This window comes from Lemur catta, chromosome 6 (assembly GCF_020740605.2).
Source record: "Lemur catta isolate mLemCat1 chromosome 6, mLemCat1.pri, whole genome shotgun sequence".
Taxonomy (NCBI): domain Eukaryota; kingdom Metazoa; phylum Chordata; class Mammalia; order Primates; family Lemuridae; genus Lemur; species Lemur catta.
The window spans coordinates 86,360,636-86,384,455 of NC_059133.1; the positions used below are offsets into that span (position 1 = coordinate 86,360,636).

The 23,820-nt window shown below is 35.1% G+C and overlaps 1 protein-coding gene across 9 annotated transcripts in view; it reads right to left on the bottom strand.

Annotated features, from left to right (window-relative positions):
- LOC123639976 (activating transcription factor 7 interacting protein) overlaps positions 1–23,820 on the bottom strand; it is a 122,851-nt gene that overhangs the window by 32,401 nt on the left and 66,630 nt on the right. For all 9 annotated transcript variants that reach the window (XR_006735845.1, XM_045554287.1, XM_045554286.1 and 6 more), the window contains 3 exons: positions 14,607–14,672; positions 2,566–2,639; positions 1,906–1,994 (listed from right to left, as the gene is read on the bottom strand). Coding sequence is in view for 8 of the 9 variants with exons in the window: in XM_045554287.1 (XP_045410243.1) it covers positions 1,906–1,994; positions 2,566–2,639; positions 14,607–14,672 (229 nt within the window). In the remaining variant the exon portion in view is untranslated. The remainder of the gene's footprint in view (positions 1–1,905; positions 1,995–2,565; positions 2,640–14,606; positions 14,673–23,820) is intronic.

Here is a 23,820-nt window from a genome sequence, read left to right on the forward strand (position 1 = left end):
CAGAAGAGCAGAGGGAATTGAAATGCTAGTCATTAGAGTTTTATAGTAATTTTGCTTCAGCTACTTGTGTTTATTCTTATTGGAACAGCTTTGAAATATAAGATCAATTTTTTTTTCTCATTGGTTTATAGTCTTTCCAAAATCACAGGCACACTAGGAATAGCAATTCTCAAAATATGGTCCAGGGGGATGCTCAGGGTTTTCTGAGACCCTTTCAGGGAGTTTGCAATGTTAATTTAAAACTATTTTCATAACAATAACAACATCATTTGACTTTTTCAATGAGTGGATATTTGTATTGATGGAGCAAAAGCAATGGTGTGAAAAACTTGTGATGCCTTAGTACAAAAATCAAGGTAGTGTAGTGACCAACTGTCACTGCATTCTTCATGCTTACAGTAAAAGACAAAGTCAGTTTCACTTAAGAATGTCCATGATGATGCAGTAAAAACTATTAATTTTATTATATCTCAAACCTTAAGTAAGAGTTCTTAATATTCTGTGTGAACAAACAGGCAGTACTTAAAAAACACTACTGCTGCATACCAAACCAGTAGTAGACTCTGGTTGGGTGATTCAAGGAAAAGTGCTTGTGCAATTGAGTTGTAAGCTAAACTAGCAGCCTTTTTCAAGGTAGACTATTTTTGCTTAAAAGAATGACTTACAGATGCACTGATTATTCACATTTAAGTATTTTACAGATCTTTTCTTAAAAATAAAACAAGTAAGGCAGTCACTTCAAAGAAAAAACCCAACAGTATGCATTGGCAATACTAAAATTTGAGCTTTAAAAACATACATTAGAACTTTGGGAAAAATTTACATCTGTCATCGGGAGCATAAATGACAGCTTCCTAAATCCCTAAAGAGTTTTCTGAGAAGAAATGATAGTGAAATTAATGTGACTGAAAAAAACATTAATGAAATGCGTCAACGTTTGAAAGATTTGCATAACTTAGTGAATATTTTTCAAATAATGAATGAATGATATTAGTGAAAGATCCACCCAGGTGCAAGGTAGATGAGTGGATATTAATGGAAGAGTCAGAAAGGTTCATTGGTATGGTTTCAGATTCCACTTTGCAACTAGCCTTTAAAGAAACTAATATTTAACAGTGTCAAAGAATATCCACAATTATTTGTAAGGGCCAGTGCTTTGTACCTCCGTATTTGTATGAGTCTGGGTTTCCTTCATATACTTCAGCCAAATCAACATATTAAAATAGACTGAAACTGGATATAGATGAGAATCCAGCTATCTTAGCTATCTTAACATTTTAAGCAAAATATTAAAGAGATTTTTGAAAATATAAGACAGTAACATTCTTTCCACTGATATTTTTAAGCTTGGAAAATACAGTTAGTTTTCATTAAAAAAGTGTTTTTATGTTAGATATTATAGGCTTATTATGTTTAAATGAATAAACATTTTAAAAATTCAACTTAATTTCTGTTTCATTTCACTGATAGTAAATATCAATTGATATAACCCACATAAACAAAAGCTCTTTGGGGTTCTTAATAATTTCTTAAGATTGTAAAGGGATCTGGAAACAAGAAAGTATGAGAACTACTATGATAGAGATTTGAGTATCTATACTGTATTTTCATGCATACTTACCTGTGACCCTGAATTTTTTTTTTTTTGAAGATAGTCTCACTATGTTGCCCAGGCTGGATTTGAGTTCCTAGGCTCAAGCAATCCTTCCACCTCAGCCTCCTGAGTAGCTGGGACTGTAGGTGTGTCCCACTACGCCCAGTTCGATTCTGAATTTTTAATAAAATTTTGTACTTAGACCAATGTGCCCAGTTTTTAAATCTATTTCAACCACAAAAGAATGTAAGAAAAGAGAACCAAAGCTTTCAATTCCTAAGAAAATGTGTTTTAGTGTTTAAAAAAGTTACCTGTATTCATAGGCGTTTGAAAGGATGGTGGTGCACTCTCGCTTACATTTCTTTTGGACTCCAGCATCTGTCTCACTGTGCCTGCATTTCTATGAAATATACATACACACAAATAGTAAATGGTATGCCACTCTGGGGGGGCACCAACTGATGTATAAATTGATGTATAGAAAAAGCAGTGGCACAAAGGGAAAAGGGGCGGATAGACTTGGGTTTTGCAACCCTAAATTGCAAGCAAATGCACTGAGGCATAGCTGGCACACAGACTTCTAAATGCTGGCGTCTACGGCATTAGCGAAGAGCCTTCTTGTATTCCAATAACAATACCTACACCTTGAAGACCAAACTTAGGCCCTAATATATAGAGACATTAGTCTTTCTCACCCCTAACAAGCATTTCTCCATTATATGAGAGAATACTATTTATGACAAGTGGTTAAAACCTATATAGTGACCAAAGAAAGCCTTACAATAAAGAAGCAAAAGTAATATCCGTAAATGAACAATGTAACAAAGCAGGAAATATATTAAGTATATCAAACACTTATCTGTACATAAACACATATAATTACATTCCAAGATTCTTCTATAAAATAAAGAAAATCAGAATTCTGTTCTGCTATTTAAAAACTACACAAACAGACCATTTATAATTCTCACCTGTAAGGCATTGCATTATTGCTGTTGACATCATTTACAGACTTTCCTGGTGATAGAGGTGGGTTTGGTGGATTCTGGGGAGAAAAATATCAAAATAAAAATAAAACTGAACATACAAGAAATCTTAAAAAACTATAAAAGACCTTTAAATGCTTTGTCAATATATGATGTTACTTTTATAATATAGTAGAAAACATTACTACCTGAGACAAGAATTTGAATCTTGACATTGCCACTGGTTAGTTGTATCTCAAGCAAATAATTTACTCTGCTGAAAGCAACCGCTTATGATTTGAAAGATTAATAATATAATTCCTACATTTCAGTGTTCTTGTAAAGATTAAATAAGATAAAGAATGGGAAAATGGCTCACATGCTATAAGGACTCAATAAACATTAACAATATATTAATAAATATGGAGAATAATTAGACTCATTCATTCAATAAATAGATAGTGAATGCCTACTATATAGCAGGCATAATAAGCATGTCAGCACCAGAAATCCAACAAGGTAAGTGGTGTCCAAGGTCACAAATCAAAATTCTCAATCAAAATAATTTGTAAGATTTTGTTTGAAAACATACTACCTGCCACTATGTGACTTAAATAATTTCATAAAAAGATGTCAAAATTCTAAGCTTCAGTAACAACTTATTTTACCCTTTTCCCCAAAACCAGGAAATATAGAAATGGAATTCTAACATGTATGTATTAATTACCATTATTTAGGCCTCCATCTTATTTCTTAAAATAACAATACATAACATAACTCTACTTAAGATTAAATCAAATGATACATATTAAACCAAAAGTTGTTAGTGCTTAGAATTACATCGAGCAGATGCCCCTGATCACTTTGGATGCCTAGTGGGCCTCAAAGAACAAAGGCAAGACCCTGAGCTTACTACAGCACCAGAGAGAGTGCAGTAATACAGACAGCACGGGAGCGCAAAAAAAAAAAAAACCTGTTTGCTAAAACATCAGAGGCTGCCATACCAAAGATAGACACTAGGGGGAGCTACAGAGTAAACCCAGGCCAACCTCTTCAGGTGGGACATTTTAACACAAGCAAAAGTCCAAAGATGACACACTTCCAAAATAAGGTTTTAGAGGCCCACGGAATCTCTAGCCAGGATGATTAGTGAAGATCTTTCTGTGTACAAAGACAGTGTAAAGAGACTGGGAGAAAGGGCTTGTTTTTTCAAATGGTCAAATTTCAACAAAAGATGACAAGGCACACAGAGAAAAAGGGAAATATGACCCAATCAGAGAAATAAATCTCTAGAAATCAATCATAAAGTAACAGAGATCAGGCCAGGCGCGGTGGCTCACGCCTGTAATCCCAGCACTATGGGAGGCTGAGGCAGGCGGATCGTTTGAGTTCAGGAGTTCGAGACCAGCCTGAGCAAGAGCGAGACTCCGTCTCTACTAAAAATAGAAAGAAATGATTTGGACAGCTAAAAATATATATAGAAAAAATTAGCCGGGCAGGGTGGCTCATGCCTGTGGTCCCAGCTGCTCGGGAGGCTGAGGCAGGGGGATCGCTTGAGCCCAGGAGTTTGAGGTTGCTGTGAGCAAGGCTGACGCCACAGCACTCACTCTAGCCCGGGCAACAGAGTGAGACTCCGTCTCAAAAAAAAAAAAAAAAAAAGAAAGAAACCGAGATCTATGAATTTATCCACCACAGAATTCCAAATAACTGTCATTAAAATGTTCAATGAGATAAAAGAGAACACAGACAGAAAACTTAAATAGAGCTGGGCATGGTGGCTCACACCTGTAATCCTAGCACTTTGGGAGGCTGAGGCAGGAGGATTCCTTGAGAGGAGTCTGAGGCTGCAGTTAGCTATGATGACACCACTGCACTCTAACCCAGGCAATATAGCAAGACCTTGTCTCAAAAAAATTAAAAAAAAAAAAAAAGAAAAAAAAACTAAGTAAAATAAGAAATCAGGAAAATGGTACATGAATAAAATGAGAATATCAACAGATATAGAAACTATAAAAAAGAATCAAATACAAATTCTGAAGCTAAAGAATACAATGGAAATAAAAATTCTCTGTAGGGGATCAAAAGCAGAATGGATCAAGCAGAAGAATGTCAGAATTCTGAAGACAGGTCACTTGAAATTATCAAGCCACCCAAGGAACAAAAAGAAAAAAGAATGAAGAAAAGCAAATAGAAATAATTGCTGACTCCTCCAAAATTGGAAGGAGGAGATTAAAAAAACAAATTAAAGAAGCTCAAATAACTCTATCATTAACCCCAAAACACCTACACTAAGATACATTATAATCAAGCTGTCAGAGTTACAGTTAAATAATCTTAAAAGCAGCAAGAGAAAAGTGATTTATAACACACAAGGGAGTTCCCATAATATTAAGAGCAGATTTCTCAGCAGAAACCTTGCAGGCCTGAAGGAGTGGGATGATATATTCAAAGTGCTTAATGAAAGAACTGACGATCAAGAATACTATATCCAGCAATACTGTCCCTCAAAAATGAAGGAGAAATTAAGACTCTACCAGAGAAAGAAAAGATGAAGGAGTTCATCACCACTAGACCAGCCCTACAAGAAGTTCTAAATGAAGCTATTCAAGTATAAATGAAATCATACTACATAATAACATGACTATACAAAAATGTAAACCTCTCTAGTAAAGGTTAATACTGAGACAAATACAGAATCCTGAATTCTTGTTATATTAGTGCATAAATGACTTAATTCTGGTATAGAATTTAAAAGACAAAAGCATTAAAAATAACTATTAAAATATGTTAATGAATACACAATATAAAAATGTAGTAGGTGGCATCAATAACATCAAGTTGTGGTAAGAGAGATAGATATAAAGGAGTAGAGCTCTGATACGTGATTAAAGTTATTAACAGATTAAAGCAGATATAAATATGCCTATATTTATATAGTTATAACTTCAAGATGAAAAGGGATCAAGAGGGGAACAAAATAACAAAAAAAGCCAAAATCAAAATAGTAAGTCACTTCTAATCAGTAATTACTTTAAATGCAAATGGATGAAACTACCCAATCAAAACATAGATTAGCTTAATATACAAAAAGAAAACCAAGATCCAACCATATGCTGTCTATAAGAGACTCACTTTAGATTAAAGACACACAGAGAATGAAAGGGAAAGGGTGGAAAAGATATTTCGGGCAACTGGCAATGAACAGAGTAAGGGTGGTCATATATATTTATGCAAGACAAAACAGACTTTAAGTCAAACTACATTGTCTAAAGAGACAATGAAGGACATTACATACTGATAAAGAGTCAATTCGCTAAACATAACAATTATAAATATATATACACCTAACATCAGAGCCTTCAATGTGAAACAAACATTGAAACTGAAGGGGAGACGATCGGTGAATCAAGATGCCTGACGAGAAAAACCACCAGCCAGAGTGTCTCTGCAAGAAAGACAAATTTTAGAAGAAAGTGAAAAAAAATAATCAGGCAGACGAACATAGATCAGATGAGGGTCAGAAGGAAGAGTGCCTGAAACTACAGGAGACTCCACATGAAGAAGTTGCGGAGGAGAACTGGAAGGAGAAAGGCCCCCGAGAGGCTTGGAGACCAACAACAAGGGTAGGTGGGGCAGCTACATTTCCCCTCCCTTGCGTTTTGCACTGCAGGTGGGCTCCTGAGCGGAGAGACCTGCCCACACCAGCCCAGAGACGGCCACCGCCAGTGAGCCGTGAGCCTCTTGCGGACAGGGCACCAGGCTCCCATCTCCCTCGGGGCACCTCCAGGTTCGCAGACCCGAGCCAATCGGCAGGCACCAGTCATATTGCTTCATTCTCCCCTCCCCCTTTGCCTACCGGCCACTGTCGAGAGAAACAATTTAGCCACCACCTGGAGGCATCTGCAGGGAATGGGACCTCTCCCTTTGGGGACCTACAGCAGACTGAGGGCTACTCAGATTGTGAGGTCCCTACCCACTCACCGTCCCAGGTGCTGCTTGCCTGGTGACTCCAGGAGAGCGAGGCATATCCTGAGGCGGAGAGACACCAATCCAGCCTGGGCACCCTGTGGGTGACTTGAGACCAGCACCCCTCTCCCTGGAAGGGTCAGGGATTGATCTCCAGGGCCCAGGGGACAGGCCTGCAGACTAGATGCCGTACACCCAGGCCTCAATTGCATTGCCCTGGGGCACAGAACGGTTATTTGCGAACAATCCTGCTGAGTGTGTGTGCCTTCAGGGGCAGACCAGCGTGTCTGAGGGACAACCCTCCTCTCACAGGAAGGCCATGCGCCCAGCCCAGGCTGCGATCCTGGGCAAGGAACCTTCTGGCCGGCATGACAGCCAGGGTAGATCCACTGGCTTGAGGTCCTGCCTGCGGACAGAGGCCCCGGAAAAACTGTGGAATAGGGGAGGGTGGAAAGGAGCAAGGCCTGCTCTAGACTGTAGGTCTCAGACAGCCCCAACGCCCACCCCCACCCCCAACACACAGACTTTTCTGCTGAGAGGGGCCATTCCAGCCCCTCCCTGGCAGCTCTGCTCAGAGGTAAAGAACAGACCTTTCACCCCAGCTAACAGCATTTGTGGAGCTTGAGGGCAGGCTCACCCAACCCAGCTCTGCCCAGACTCACTCCCTGACCTGCACCCACTGAGATGCAGAATGAGGACACACCTGCAAGTCCCAGGGCCCCAGCCACCACGTGAAGTGCCTCTCCAGAGGAACGAGAGCCGGTTACAGGACCCAAAAACAACACTGCAGCCTGCCCCTCCCAGCAAGCGCCACCTACTGACAGGGAGGTCATTCTGCACACCCTTTTACTGCATCTACTGACTCATCCTATAGGGTGTGGTCAAATCTCACCCACAAACACCACCTAGTGGCTCAGAGACTAAACAGGGTGTGTCATCATCCAAACAAAAATCTAAAGACAAGAAGCAGCAGCTGATCCAAATGGGAAGGAATCAGCAAAAGAACTCCGGAAGTATGAACAATCAAATGGAAAGCACATCCCCGAAGAGAAACACCAGCTCTCTAGCAATGCACATTAACCAAACTCAGAACACCAAAATGACAGAAGAATTTCAAACATGGATCATGAGAAAACTGAATGATATGCAAGAAAAAAATAGATAACCAACACAAAGAAACCACAAAAAAAATCTAGGACTTGGAAGAAAAATTCACTAAAGAAATCGAAATATTAAAGAAAAATCAAACCGAACTCCTGGAAATGAAGAATTTATTCAGGAAACTATGAAACTGAAGGGAGAAACAGACAGCAACAAAATAACTTTTTGTGATTCAGTCTTGGTGGGTTGTATGTTTTTTAGGAATTTTATCTATTTCTTCCTCTTAAAATTTTTATGGTGGTTTTTTTTGTGTGTGTGTTTTGTTTTGTTTTGTTTTGTTTTGTTTACAAGACAGAGTCTCACTCTGTTGCCCAAGCTGGAGCGCAGTGGCATCATGATAGCTCACTGCAACCTCAAATTCCTGGACTCAAGAAGAAACTTCGTTACACCACTTTCAATAATGAATAGAACATCAGACAGACAATCAATAAGGAAACAGAGGATTTGAACAACACTGTAGAACAATTCGACGTAACAGATATACATAATACTCTATCAACAGCAGAATACACATTCTTCTCAAGTGCACATGGGACACTGTCATGGATAGATCACATGTTACAACACAAGTCTTAACAAATTTAGGAAGAATAAAACCATATCAAATATCTTTTCTGACCATAATAAAATGAAACTTGAAATCAACAAAAGGAAAACAAGAAAAATCAAGCATGTGGAAATTAAATAACATGCTCTTTTAAAAAAACCAATGGGTTATATGGGAAACCACAGGGGAAATTACAAAATATCTTCAGATAAATGAAAATGAAAATATACCAAAACTTATGCAGTGTAAGCAGTGTAAGAAGGAAGTTTATAGTAAACCCCTTACAAAAAGAAAGATTTCAAATCAATAACCTAACTTTATGACTCAACCAGAAAAAGAAGAACAAACTAAACCTAAAGTCAGCAGGAGGAAAGAAAGAATGAAAATTAGGGTAGAAATAAATAAAATACAGAATAGAAAAATAGGAAAAAAAAATCAACAAAACTGAGAGTTGGGTTTTGAAAAGATGAACAAAATTAACAAACCCTTTAGCTACACTAACAAAGCCAGAAAGCTGCCTCAAATAAAGAAAATGAGAAATGAAAAAGAAGACATTAGACTTATGCCACAGAAATGGAAAGGATTATCCGAGACTACAGAACAACTATACACCAGCAAATGGGATAACTTATAAACATAGAAGAAATAGGCTGGGTGCAGTGGCTCACACCTGTAATCTGCTTAACACTTTGGGAGGCTGAGGCAGGAGGATCGCTTGAGGCCAGGAATTCAAGACCAGCCTCGGCAACATAGCGAGATCCCATCTCTACCAAAAAAAAAAATTTAAAAATTAGCTGGGTGTGATGGCATGCACCTGTAATACCAGCTACTCAGGAGGCTTGAGCCCAGGAGTTTAAGGTTGCAAGGAGCTATCATGATGCCACTGCACTCCAGCTTGGGCAACAGTGAGACTCTGTCTCCAAAAAAAAAAAAAAAAATTTTAAAAAGAAGAAATAGATAAAATTCCTGAAAACATAGAACCTACCAAGACTCAATCACAAAGAAAAAAAAAAAAGAACAAATCTATAACTAGTAAGGAGATTTAATTAGTAATAAAAACCTCCTAACAGACAAAAGCCCAGGACCAGATGGCTTCACTGGAAAATTCTACCAAATTATTTCTTAAATAAGGAATAATTAACAAAAATTCTCCTCAAATTCTTCTAAGAGACGGAATACTTCCAAACTTATTAGGCAATCATTACCCTGATACCAAAGCCAGACAAAGATACTAAAAGAAAACTATAAACCAATATCCCTGATACATACTGATGTAAAAATCTTTAAAAAAAATATTCTCAAGCCAAATTCAAAAGCATGTTAAAAAGATTATATATCGCAACCAAGTGAGTTTATCCATGGAATGCAAGGATTGTCTGACATGAAAATCAACGTTACAGTAAGATGTTAACAGAAGGACAAAACTCACATGATCACCTCAATTGATGCCGAAAAAGGATTTGACAAAATTCAACAACTTTTCATGAAAAAAACACTTATCAAACAAGAAATGGAAGGAAACTAAGTCAATTTAATAAAGGCCATGCATGAAAAACCCATAGTTAACATCATATTCAATGGCGAAAAACTGAAAGCTTTCTCTCCAAGATCAGGAACAAAGCAAGCATGCTCATTCTTGCCACTTCTATTTAATAGAGTACTGGAAGTTCAAGCCAGAACAATCATCAAAGAAAAATAAAAGGCATCCAAATCAGAAATGAAGAAGTACCATTATCACTGTTCACAGATGATATTATCTGAGATGGGAAAAACCCTGAAGATTCAAAAAAAAAAAAAAACCAATCTGTTCAAATTAATAAGCAAATTAAGCAAAGTTGCATGATAAAAAAAAAAAATCAACCTGGCTGGGCGCAGTGGTTCACACCTGTAATCCTAGCACTTTGGGAGGCCAAGTGGGCGGATTGTTTGAGCTCAGGAGTTCGAGATCAGCCTGAACAAGAGCAAGACCCCGTCTCTACTAAAAATAGAAAGAAATTATCTGGACAGCTAAAAATATATATAGAAAAATTAGCCGGGCATGGTGGCACATGCCTATAGTCCCAGCTACACGGGAGGCTGAGGCAGGAGGATTGCTTGAACCCAGGAGTCTGAGGTTGCTGTGAGCTATGCTGATGCCATGGCACTCTAGCCCAGGCAACAAACAAACTGAGAATCTGTCTCAAAAAAAAAATCAACCTGCACAAATCAGTTGAATTATCTATATACTAGCAATGAACAATATGAAAGAGAAATTAAGAAAAAAATTCAATTTACAATAGCAGCAAAAAGAATAAACTATTTAGGAATGAGTTTAACCAAGGAGGAAAAAGAATTGTACAATGCAAACTACAAAACAGTGCTGGAAAAAATTTAAGGACACAAATAAATGGAAAGACATCTGTAGTTTATGGATTAGAAGACAATATACTGTAAAGTATCTATATTACCCAAAACGATCTGCAGATTCAATGCATTCCCTATCACCATCCCAATGGCATTATTTCTTTTGCAGAAATAGAAAAACATTACAAAATTCATATAGAATCTCATGGGATCTTGAATTGTCAAAACAATCTTTATTTATAAAGAAAAACAACGTCAGAGGTTCATACTTCCTGGTTTCAAAATATATTACAAAGCTACAGTAATCAAAACAGTGAGGTGCTAGCATAAAGACAAATAAACCAATGGAACAGAATAGAGAGCCCAGGAATAAATTCACATATATGGTCAAATGATCTTCAGCAAGATTGCCATGACCAAACAGGAAAAGAACAGCTCTTTGATAAATGGCAATGGGAAAACTAGATATATACGTGAAAAAGAATGAAATTCTTCACCATATACAAAAATTAACTCAAAATTGATTAAAGATCTAAACATAAGAAATAAAACTAAAATTCTGTAAGGAAACAGGGAAAAGGCCTCATGAGATTAGATTTGGCAATAATTTTTTTGTATATGACATTAATAGCACAGGCAGCAAAAGCAAAAATAGACAAATGCGATTATATCAAACTTAACAACTTCTGTACATCATAGTAAACGCCTGCAGAATGTGAAAAACTAATCATAAATCACACATCTGATAAGGGGTTAATATCCAGAATATATAAAAAACACCCACAACTTAACACCAAAAACTAAGTAGCCTGATTAAAAATGGTCAAAGAACCAGAATAGACATTTCTCCAAAGACAAATGGCCAAAGAAGCATATGAAAAAAATGTTCAACATTACTAATCATTAGGTAAATGCAAATCAAAACCACAAGATATTACCTCACATCCATTAGGATGGTCACTATCAAGAGAACAGAAAGTAAGTGCTGATGAGGATGTAGAGAAATTGGAACCCTTGAGCACTGCTGGTATGAATGGAAAATAGTGCAGCCTCTACGGAAAACAGTAGGGAGGCTTCCTCAAATATCTAAAGGTAGAATTACCATACAATCCAGTAATCCTTCTTCTGGGTATATATGCAAAAATAATTGAAAACAGGATCTTGAAAAGGTATCTGCACACCCACATTCACTGTATTATTCAAAATGGCCAAAAGAGGATAGCAGCCCAAATGTTCACTGACAGATAAAAGATGAAAAAGTTCTAGAGATCTGTTACACATAATGCGAACATAGTCAATACTAATTAACTAACTGTACACTTAAAAATGTTTAATAAAGTAAATTTTATGTTATGTGTTTTCACAATTAAAGACAAAAAGAATTCTTAAAATTAAAAAGGAAACTATAGTGTACAATTTAGATTTAATCCAAGATTTAACTGGGAATCAATTAAGTGATTTTCACAGATATAGAACAAGTATAAAAAATGTCTTGACTGTTATTTTATAGAAAGAACTAGAAAGGATGAAAGGCAGTGATAACAGTCATCAGTCAGTATAACAGATTAGATTATGAATGTGGTCTTGGTAGCAATCAGCCTATGAGGGTTTTCTGTCCTTATAGAAATTAAAATAGAAAATATTTTAAGACAAGTCTGAATGGTGGGGTTTGTTTTAACTGGTTAACAGAGGACCAAGGGGCAAATCTAAATAAAAGAAAAGCACCTAAAGTCATCTCAGTTTGGTTGCTTGTTTTTATAAGAGGGAGAACTAAAGAGCTAAACATTCTATATCCTTCCTATTTTTAAAACCTAGCAAGAAACAAGTGTAAAATTATAGTGAATACCATAATTAGAGGGCAAAGAGTTCAGACCAAATAAAGAATTTAAATCATCATAAACAAACATGAGGCAGTGAGATAACTGACAATTAAAATGGTTATACGTAATCAAGTATACTTTAAAAAATCAGCAGGAGTGCATTTCATGCATATAAGTCACCTTGTAGGAATTAAGAAATGAAAGAAAAAAGTTCTTGGACTATCTAAAAATCTGAGTGGAAAGGAGAAAAATATTAACAAGAATAGACACAAAGATGGCATTAACCACAAGCTAATAAAGAAAGGCACAAAATTTGAAAGATTCGAGACCACTTTAACATTTTTCTTCAAGTACCACACACCCTAACTGATCAAGTTAATCATTTCCAATCTTAAGGAATTGTAATATATGGTATTTGTTCCTTGTTTCAATACTACTTCTCGTTCTCCAAAATGGAAATTCTTCAGGGACCGCAATACTTTCATCTTTATTCCTTAGAGTGTCTGTCTAATAGACAAGAAGAATAGGAAAGTAGTTTTGAGAACAAATTTGACATGCACTAAAATTGAAAAGTACACACAGTGGGGTGTACACTGCTTAGTTCTGACAGGAATGAAAGGAAAAAAGTGGAAATTCATACTGTGCAAAACAAATGGAAAAGTTTCAAAGATAACTGTTTGGTTCAGACATAGCAAAATTAGACTTTTTTAAATAAAAGGTTTACACCCATATTCTAATATAAAAAATAAAATAGCTGAGCTTTTACATTATAACAAAAAAATAAAACTAAAAAATGGAGTTTGGAAATAGACAGTTAATTGCATCATTTAAGGAGACAATAATGAAAAAAATCTTTGAGTCTGACCAAACAAAAGTTTGGTGAGATTAGTCTTTACAGAGCAAAGACAAAAACCAACTATCAGCTGGCTTAAGAAAAGAAGTCAAAGCCTAAAAAGTTAAGTAAAAAAAAAACAAAAACAAAACCAGACATAGAGAATGGATTAGTGAGGGTAAAACCATAAAAGGGTAACATGGTAACAAGGGGTCCATATATGGTGCCAAACCAGTTCTATATCTTAGCTGTGGCGGGTAGGGGCTATATAAATCTATACATGTGATCAAATTGCATAGAACTAGACACATACACATAGACACGCATACACACACATATACAGTGAATTCACATAAAAACTGGTGAAAGCTAATAGGGACTATAAAGTACTTAACAAATTTATATCAAGTTTTTGGTTTTGATATTGTACTACAGTGATACAAGACTTAACCATTGAGACAAACTAGGTAAAGAGTTTACATGATTATGTCTATGTACAATTGTTGCAACTTCCTGTGAATCTATAATTACTTTAAACTAAAATTTCTTTTAAGAAGTAAAGAAGATATGAAAATGCATCAATATAGAGAAATCTCTAGGAATAATGATAACTATTAAAATTATTGTTATTGGCAGTTACTATGTACCAGACAATGGAGCTAAAAAGACAAAGAAATGTAACTTCCTCCAAAAAATTCAAGAGGAAAAGCAAAGAAATCCAACTAAACATCATAATGCAACATACTAGTGCTATGTTAAAAAATGAACAAATAATAAAAAAAAATAGAGGAATAACAAGATAATAAATAAAGGAAACAACAAAAAAAACAAAGCCAATTTATTAAAAGAAGACAATTTATGCTGTGATGTTTGGACTTAATTCTATATACTAAAAAACATTTGCAGTGTTTAAGGCAATAAAATGACTTAATCTAATCCCCGTATATTACAATTAGAGCATAAAAGAAGACTGACTACGCGGGGAAGAAAAGAGGCTAAGAATAGGAATACTACAAGCCGTGGAATACTAAAATACCTTGAGGAAAATAAGAGACTAGACTAGGAAAACTGGCAAAAATTTAAAAGAAACAAGGTAAAACAAATCCCAAAAACATAATTTTAAAGATGGATAGAAAACATAGCTTCGAGAATACCATAACATAAAATAACTAATAGAAATGTTGCAATACGAGTATAGTAAGGATTAGAAAAAGATTAACTATTTCTAGAGTTGCAGATCCAGAAATAACATACAGGAGTACATAGTATAAAAGCAAACTTAAGACTTGTAATAAAGAGTTTCCTTCTTCTAATTCAGCATTTCCTAAGATTACCACATAGAGCTAAACATTAATCACGCAAGAATAGAACTTCTTACTTCTTGTCTTTTCTTAAGATCTTCTTTGGCTGCTCCAAACCGTTTGGTTAACCTGGCTATCTTGGCCTGAAAAAAAACAAAAAAAGAAAGAAATGGAAATCAATTGGCAATATAATGTTAAAAAATAACCCATGCACACATAACAAGAAACTCACAGATAACAGGATCCTCAGAAGATACAGGAGTAAAGAAAATAAGGCAAGCTGATTATACAATATATACTTGGAAAATACAGAAAATCTTAACGAAAACTGAAGTGGCCCCTGAACTCAATACCCAAATGTAAACACTCTTAACTAGGTTAGCTGGTTTCCTCTGAGAACTATGGGTATTGCTCATATATCAGTACATTCCTGAGCTTCTGTTTTGTGTTATTTTTTAAAATAGTTGTAACCACACTTCATTTTCTCACTGAAATTATAAAGTGGGTATATCTGTAAATCATAAAAGATCCCTTGCCAATACTACTTATGGATGTGGGCACAGGCTTTTTACTAATTGTAATATTTTTAATAGCAGTGCAGAGGCATGTTAATACATTACTTTTTGAAATACTTAATCCCATATTCTGTTAATCTCTAACAATCTGATAAAAATGTTACCCTGTTGGTATCAACATTGTCACTGAAATTATTAATCATTTGTACTGCTTATATAAAGTGCCTGATCACATATTTTACCCAAATATACATTCAAAGGAAAATTGAAAATAAAAAGTAGAATAAAAAGAAAAAGAAGGAATTATTATCACATCATCACATGAATATTTGGTTGTATTTCCTTTCAGTCTTTTACTAAGGTATAGATGTGATATTCAATTGTTTCAGTTGTCATTGCTGCAGCTACCATTTTAAATTAAATATATTTTCAAGAATATTAAACTAAACTTTTCAGTGTGTTCATAGGCCTGCCTAACAAAGAGCTCTGCCACAGGATTTCTTTTATTCAATATAAAGGCATTCATTTCATAAAAATGAGAAAAGATATCACTTATTTTTAAAGTTTCTTTCAGAAAACAGTCACTTCTAAAGGCGACCTCAGATCTTACAATGTACGTTAAGTCCAATAATATAGCCTAGGCAATCAGTCACCTATGACTCCCAAAGATGAAGATTTTCCTCAGGACTTAATTATCTGTGCATATCTTTTTTGTTTGTTTTTTCATTTTTTGTTCTTTTCTTTGTTTTATATTTATACACTATCTTTAAAGGCCAAGGACATACAGCATAATTTCATATTCCTGAATATGGGTTTACCTTTCTGGTAACTAAAATATTTCAAATAACTTTTTCAAAAAAGGTATATGGGAAGGTATTTTCTGTGTCCCAACTTACACAACGATGTCTTTCTTATTTTCTTTAGTCGATTATCTAGGTATCTATAAATTGTATAGTATGTATAGTATCATTATTATTCTATTATTATTTAAAAGTGAAAATTAAAAAATCATTTTGTAGAATGTTAAGTATATGGAAAAAGGTCTAGAAAGATACATTCCAAAGTTAAAGATGATTACCTCTGGAGGCCAAGATTGGCAGGAAGCGGGGGAGAAGGTAAACAGAAGGACTTTGCTTTCCTGTCATATATATTTGTAGTATTCAAATATTTTTTAGAAGAATTATCACTTAAAAAACTAAACCAGTAGCAAAAAACTAAACTCAAAATGGGGACATTAACTTACTGTCTTCTGACATTTAATATAAAAGAAATTTAATAAAAAAGAAATCAAAGAGCAGCCTCTTTTTAGTTTTACATAAGAAACTGCACAATTTTTATTACTATAATTCAAAATATCTACTATAATGTGTCTAAGAGTGGGTCTCTACTTTGGCAAGTATTCTGTGAGACTTTTTAAAAATGCATAAACGTCTTTTTTTAAGTTCAGAAAAGTAATGTTCTATTTTGCTTTGATTATTACTACTTCTATTTCCTTTATTCTTGGTTTCTTCCTTAGGTATATGTATAATTTCTTGTGTAATGGAACAACAGTAGCTATGTAAATATAAGTCACATAAACTGTTGGGAATCAGACACATTGGGCCTTGTTTAGCAAAATGGATAAACTAAGAATTTCTTTGCTTATGTACCAAGAAATCTCCTAGGATGTAACTGTCTAAAACAAGTTAATCTTGCATCAAGTTTGGCCTAATAACAAAATATTAGTACCCAAAAAAGTAAGTGAATAAACCGACACACATTATCTACTATTCAAAACTATCTTCTATAGTAAGCTGCTACAGATTTACTTCATTGGTGAGGAGGATAAATAGAGAGACTGAAAGAAAAAGTAAAATAGCTACTGTTAGTTAAAACTACTTAAAATTGCATTTTCTAACTCATACACACTGGAATATTGTATTCTAAGGTGCGTTCAAAGCTTTTCTATTTCCTTAAAAAATCCAGTTGAAATTTTAAGTATTCTGAATTTGTACTGCATAGTGATTTGAAAAGAATCAAGTCCTCTTATCTAGGAACATGGTATATCATTGATGACTCATGTTTTCTTTTTCTGTCCTTTTTCTTCATAGGCGTCTTAAAAATTTCTTTTTAGGTTTATTCTTTTTTTTTTTTTTTTGAGACAGAGTCTTGCTTTGTTGCCCTGGCTAGAGTGAATGCTGTGGCGTCAGCCTAGCTCACAGCAACCTCAAACTCCTGGGCTTAAGCAATCCTCCTGCCTCAGCCTCCCAAGTAGCCGGGACTACAGGCATGCGCCACCATACCTGGCTAATTTTTTTTTTGTGTGTGTGTGTGTGTGTGTATGTGTGTGTATATATATATATATATATATATATATATATATATATATTTTAGTTGGCCAGATAATTTCTTTCTATTTTTAGTAGAGATGGGGTCTCACTCTTTCTCAGGCTGGTCTCGAACTCCTGATCTTGAGCGATCCACCGCCTTGGCCTCCCAGAGTGCTAGGATTACAGGCATGAGCCACCGCGCCCGGCCTTAGGTTTATTCTTAAGTACTGACTTACTTTTAAATAACCACCATATGTGAAGAAATCTTTTTCTCATTACATTTTCTAATTGGTTGTTGATGTATAAGAAAGTTACTAGAGTATGTTGTTCTTATATGAGGCAGTTGGTAAATTTGCTTCTTCATTCAGTAGTTTGCCAAGTTAATTCTATTGGGTTCTCATTTACCAATCATCACTCATTTTTTTTTCTGTCTCATTTTACTGCCCAAGACTGCCACCAATGCTCTAAACAGCAGCATGGTCTAATTCTCAACTTTAATGGAAATATTTGTAATGATCCACTATTAAATATAATATTTACAACTGGTTTCTAATAGCTACCCTTTATAAGGTTCAAGGCATTTCCCTCCTGTTTTTTCCATGAATGGCTGGTGAATTTTAACAAATCCTTACTTGGCATCTACTAAGGCAATCATACTATTTTTCACCTTTTCTCTGTTAGCACAGTCAAATACAATTGTTAATACTAAACCAGCCTTACATTCATGAAAGAAATCCGTATTCGGGAGTAAAACTGGACTGTTTTCTTCTTGTGCTATAGAACTTCACAGTTAAGCTTGCTTCATCAAATGAGGCCTCATCTTTCTCAATATTCTGGACCAGTATATATGACATGTGAATTGTCTGTTCCTCATAGATTTGTCAAAATTTTCTGCCAAAGCTTTCTGGGCCTGATGACTTCTTCGGAAATAGATCTTTGACCACAGTTTTAATAGAGGCACTCAAAATTTTAGGTTTTCTACTTCCTTTTTAGATAAAATAGATTCCATTGGTATAAGGTTGTAACATAAAAATGTTCTTAAAGAATCTCCTCTGGATCTTTGTCTCCTTTTCCAATCCTTGTGTAGTTTATTTGTACTTGTTTCTAGGTGAAAGATTTATTGAACCAACTGAACAATTTGTCTCAAATGTATTCAATTGAAGAATCTGTCCCTGGTACAAACAGTACTAAAAACATGTTAAATATGAAAGTCAAAATATCACATTAGTTAACAGAAAATTGTTCTGATATGTACAATAAAAGAGAAATGAAAGCATTATTTTCAAATTGATAATGCCACATAAATTCAGTCAAATATGAGTCCAATATATCTAAATGAACTCCTTTCATGGTCTTACACTTTGCTTTAAATTTGTTCCCATAGGACTGGATGTCCTGAATATTATTATACACGGCCCATAAGAATCAGTAGTAGAATCAGGCTGAACTACATGTTGCAAAATAGGCAGCAACGTTTGGGCAGAATGCCAACAATTTCCAAATAACCAATGGCTGTACAATGGTTAGTATCTCCAATACCAAAAGCCCATATTTCCCTACCCAGAGCGTGACCATAATGATACTTGATTTTGTGGCTAAAACAGTATTTGTCAATGTGCAAATAATGACCTGGACCACCAAGCTGTAACAGATGAATTCAAAGAAATGCTTGCATGCTTCACAACAGAAATTACAGATATCGACTACAGTATGGGCTGAAATTACAGTAATAGCAGTAGTTGCTTTCTCTGTGACTTCTACAGACCATAAGAATAGAAGATGAAGCCACATGTTAAGGGAAATTTGAAATTTTTGAAAAAAGTTCCTTTTCAGAAGGAGACTCATGATGACTGGGAACCCATCTCTGCAAACAGGTGTCTTTCATTGGCATTCTACCATCACTGAAAGAGTTGGTGACATGAGGAACATTTAGGAGCCCCCAATAGCAAAATACACTGCTTCAAGGAAGGAAGCTAGGAAACCTTGGTAAATGCCAGACCTATACCTCTCCTCATCCCATCTCTCCAAATTATTGGGGCTGTATATTTAAGGTGGAGGCTTGGGTACCTGGAAGAGAGTCATAAGTTCCTGGTCAATGGAAAGTGGTACCATGTTCAAATTCTCGCGTTTTATACACTGAGGTTCAAATTCTGATTTCCCCTCTTATTAATGGAAATCAATGGCTGGGATATTTGAAATGTTGACAATAATAGGCTGCAGTATATCTTGAAATAAACTATCCATTGGGAGAGGTGAAATGGAAATTTTCTCAAAAATAAAACCACTAAAAAAAAAATAAGTAAAATTTAAATTGGACCCACAGGGGTTGATCACAATTGAGGAAATGATCTGTAGGACCCTCAGGACACACAGGGACAAACAGTTTAACTGAAGACTTTTACCTGCAGGGACGAACTATTCAATTGATCTGATTTATCTACCTTTAATCTTCTCACAAAATAATAAGCTGTTGCCTTGTTCTTCAAAAAGGGTTTCGTTTTGGTATTTTTACTAATTCCTTCCATATGCTTGAGGTTTACTTTGTTATTACTGTTTTACCCTAGAATAGGAGATGAACACATAATGTTTCTCTACCTTTTTTGTTTGTGAATAATGAATTTAAGGTTATAAATTTCCCTTTGAATATTGCTTTAGCTTGAACCTATAGGTTTTGTAATTCTTTATGCAATTCTACATGCCATTCTTGAATTATAGTTCTAGTCTAAAGAGTTGAGGATTTCTCTTTTTATTTCTTCTTTGGAATTATCTGCAATTATGTTTTAGAGGGAGGCAAGGCCTGGAAGGGGTAGAAAAGCTAACTATGTCTTGGTAATTGCACTACATAGTTGCTACTGAATGAACAAAAAATGACAATTGTTAGCATTTTAGGACTTTCATACAAGTTACTACAGTTCTAATCTGACAATGCAACAAAGACATATAAACCTAGAAATTATACATCCTTCTGCTTAAATGATAAAAATTGTGGCTATAACTGTTGGGACTAACCTTACAATTTAACATCACTGAAAAAATTAAAATACATACATTTTCACTAATGTATCACTATTTGTGATAAATGTATGTATTTATCTCAAAATAAATACATACATTTTCACTATTTAGAAAACAACCAATCCCTAAACTATCCAGAAAATTATTATATATAATTAATTCTCTATGTTCAGCACTTTTCATTTGTCATAAAATCTACTGGCTTTAGCCATATATTCCAATGTTGAAAATGGTTCCTGCTTTTAAAAACCTTTTTGCTATAGAGAAAAGGAGCTAATTATTAAAACCAGGGTTTAATAAGTCATGTGAACAAAAGTCATATTAAGCCAATAATGATTCAAAACATTAAAATGACTTTAAATAATCCCAAACTAGTCCGTTTTAAAAATTAATACATAAAAATGGTTTAAAAATCCATAAAAATCTAATTTATCTACAGAGAACTCTGAACATTAAATATCACAGCAGAATAGAGAACTTTATGAACTTTGCTCTAAAGTCTATATTACTCAATTCTATTTCTCACCAAATTTTTAAACATATAGTAAATTTTAACACTAAAGCAAAATGATCATAAGTCCTTTAAAAGTCTTTTTTTGTAACTACAGTGTTAAAAAAAGGTCACTAATACTAAAATTAATGATTATGTTAAATTATTTATTCATTAAAGCAAAATATCTAAGCCATACTTGATTATTTATTTTCAAATGTGTTTTAAGTTTGAATTTTACAAAATTCTTACTGTCTTTTGCCAAAGTCAGTCAGATGTAATACACAAATGAACATAAATGCAAAATAGGAACATGTGCTCAACTATTAAAGTGAGATACAGAGTAGTATATATATATGGTAATATTTTTAAGAAGAAACAGTAAATAATTTAACAAAGTATATAATTATTTGCTGAAGTATGTGATGTAGACTTTAAATAGTGGAGAACCTGAAAGTAATAAATACCAAAAAATATTGGAATCGGCCAGGCATGGTGGCTCACACCTGTAATCCTAGCACTCTGGGAGGCCGAGGCAGGAGGATCACTCAAGGTCAGGAGTTCAAGACCAGCCTGAGCTAGAGTGAGACCCCGTCTCTACTAAAAATAGAAAGAAATTAGCTGGACAACTAAAGATATATAGAAAAAAATTAGCCGGGCATGGTGGCACATGCCTGTAGTCCCAGCTACTCGGGAGGCTGAGGCATAAGTATTGCTTGAGCCCAGGAGTTTGAAGTTGCTGTGAGCTAGGCTGATGCCATGGCACTCTAGCCCAGGCAACAGAGCAAGACTCTGTCTCAAAAAAAATATATATGTGTTGAAACGGGAATGAGTGATGTCACCAAAAGATGGCTGAGTAGGGAACTCCGGGATTCAGTCCCTTCTCAAAGCAACTAATGAGCATGCCAACATGGTAAGAATCAAGTTTTGCACAACTCTGGAATCCAGTCAAAACTTACAATAACCAAAGGAAGATCTAGGGAGGATGAAACTGCTGCTTTATGATAGGAGAGCACTGTGGCCTTTCAAATTGCCTATTCATCATTCCCCACACCCAGCTCAGCAACAGCTGTGCGGATGGCAACTGGGACACCTGGTGCAGGTTGCTAGTGCCAAAGGAAGCAATATAGACCTTATTTCCAAAGAATCGTGGTTTGTGAGTATTGGCTGACCTAACCAGTAACTCCTTCAAGGACCAACACAAAAGCTGGCCTTTGTTTCATCAAACTCTGAGCAACTCCCAAGGCCGGAGCAGCTCTCTCTAACAGCTTTTCCCCAAAATATTTAAAGGCACAGATATTGTCTACAGCCTGGAACAAAGGACAAAAATGGAGAAGAGTAATAAACAAAAAGGCCTGGGAGGGAAAAGGATGAGAAAGGAGATATATGGAGGAAAGGGGGCTTGTAAAACTCTTTCACATACCAAGAAATGGAGAAGGCTATGTGTGTGACCAGAGGAGGATGCAGAGCTCAGAAAAGGCCTTAAAAGATCCTAAGCTTTCAGGCTCTGGCTGGCCTTCAGATTCAAGGCAAGCAAGTAATAAAAGACAAGGCAAGTTGGATAAGGCAAGTTGTAATTGGCCTGGCTAAGCCTTGAAGGAGTACCCCAACAAAGAGCCAATCTACAAATGGAAGAACATATTTTTTTCTTTTTCTTTTTTTCTTCTTTTGGATCCAGGCATTTAAGGTAACACCACCTGACTGCTAGGATAATGAAACACAGGCTTCAGTGGACACACATGACAAAGAATATACATACTTTCCAAAACATTAGAAAAGCTAGTTTAGAAAAAAAAAAAAAAAGTTAATAAGTTAGTCTAGAAAAGCCATTAAACAAACAACAACTCTCAATGAGCAGCAAAAACAAACCCTGAGAAGGGGGGAAAAATCTGATTTCCAGAGTTGCCACATTATAATACACATTGAGTACCCCTTTTCCTAAATGCTTGGGACCACAAGTGGATCCAGGATTTGGGATTTTTTCAGGTTTTGGAATATTTGCAATATGATTACTGATTGAGTATTTCTAGTTTAAAAATCCAAAATTTGAAATGCTCCAGCGAGCAGCTGCTTTTCACATCATGTCAGTGCTCAAAAAGTTTCAGATTTTGGAGGCTTCAGATTTTCGATTTTCAGATGAGGGATACTCAACCTATTAATAGTATTTGAAACGTCCAATTTTCAACAATACAAACAAAAAAAATTAGGAAGCATGCAAAGAACCAAGAAAGTATGGCTCATTCACAGGAATAAAAAGAATTGAAGGAAGCTCAGGCATTGGACTTACTAGATAAAGACAAATCGACTGTTTTAAATCTGCTCAAAAAAGCTCAAGGAAGCCATGGACAAAGAATTTTTTAAAAAAAACAGAAAAATTAGGTCTCACCAATGGAGACTATGAGTAATAAAAAGAAGTTACATAAGGAACACAATTACAAATTCTGAAACTGAAAAATACAATGACTGAAATTCACTAGAAGGGCTCAACAGTACATTTGAGGACAGAGCTGTAAAGAAACAGAGTTTTGTATGCTATTGAAAATAAGTAGATATTAATTCAAACCTAATTGCTATAAAATTAAAATGTTAAGTGTAATCTTCAGGGTAACCAGTAAAGAAAATACTGAAAATATATAGAAAGAGAAGAAGGGAATAAAAATGACACACTAGGAAAAATAAATCACGAAAGGAGACAGTAATGGAGGAACTGAGGAACAAAACAGGTGTAAGACAACACATAGCGTGGTCAAGTGGTTAAGGCGAGGGCCTAGAAAAAAGATATAAGACATATAGAAAAAAAATAAAATGGCAGAAGTCTCTTTTTATCAATAATTACTTTAAATGTAAATAAATTAAACACAATAATTAAAAGGCAGAGATTGTAAGACCTCATGAAAACTTAAAACTTGTGTGTATCAAAAGACATTATCAAGAAATTATAGACAACACATCAATCAGATAA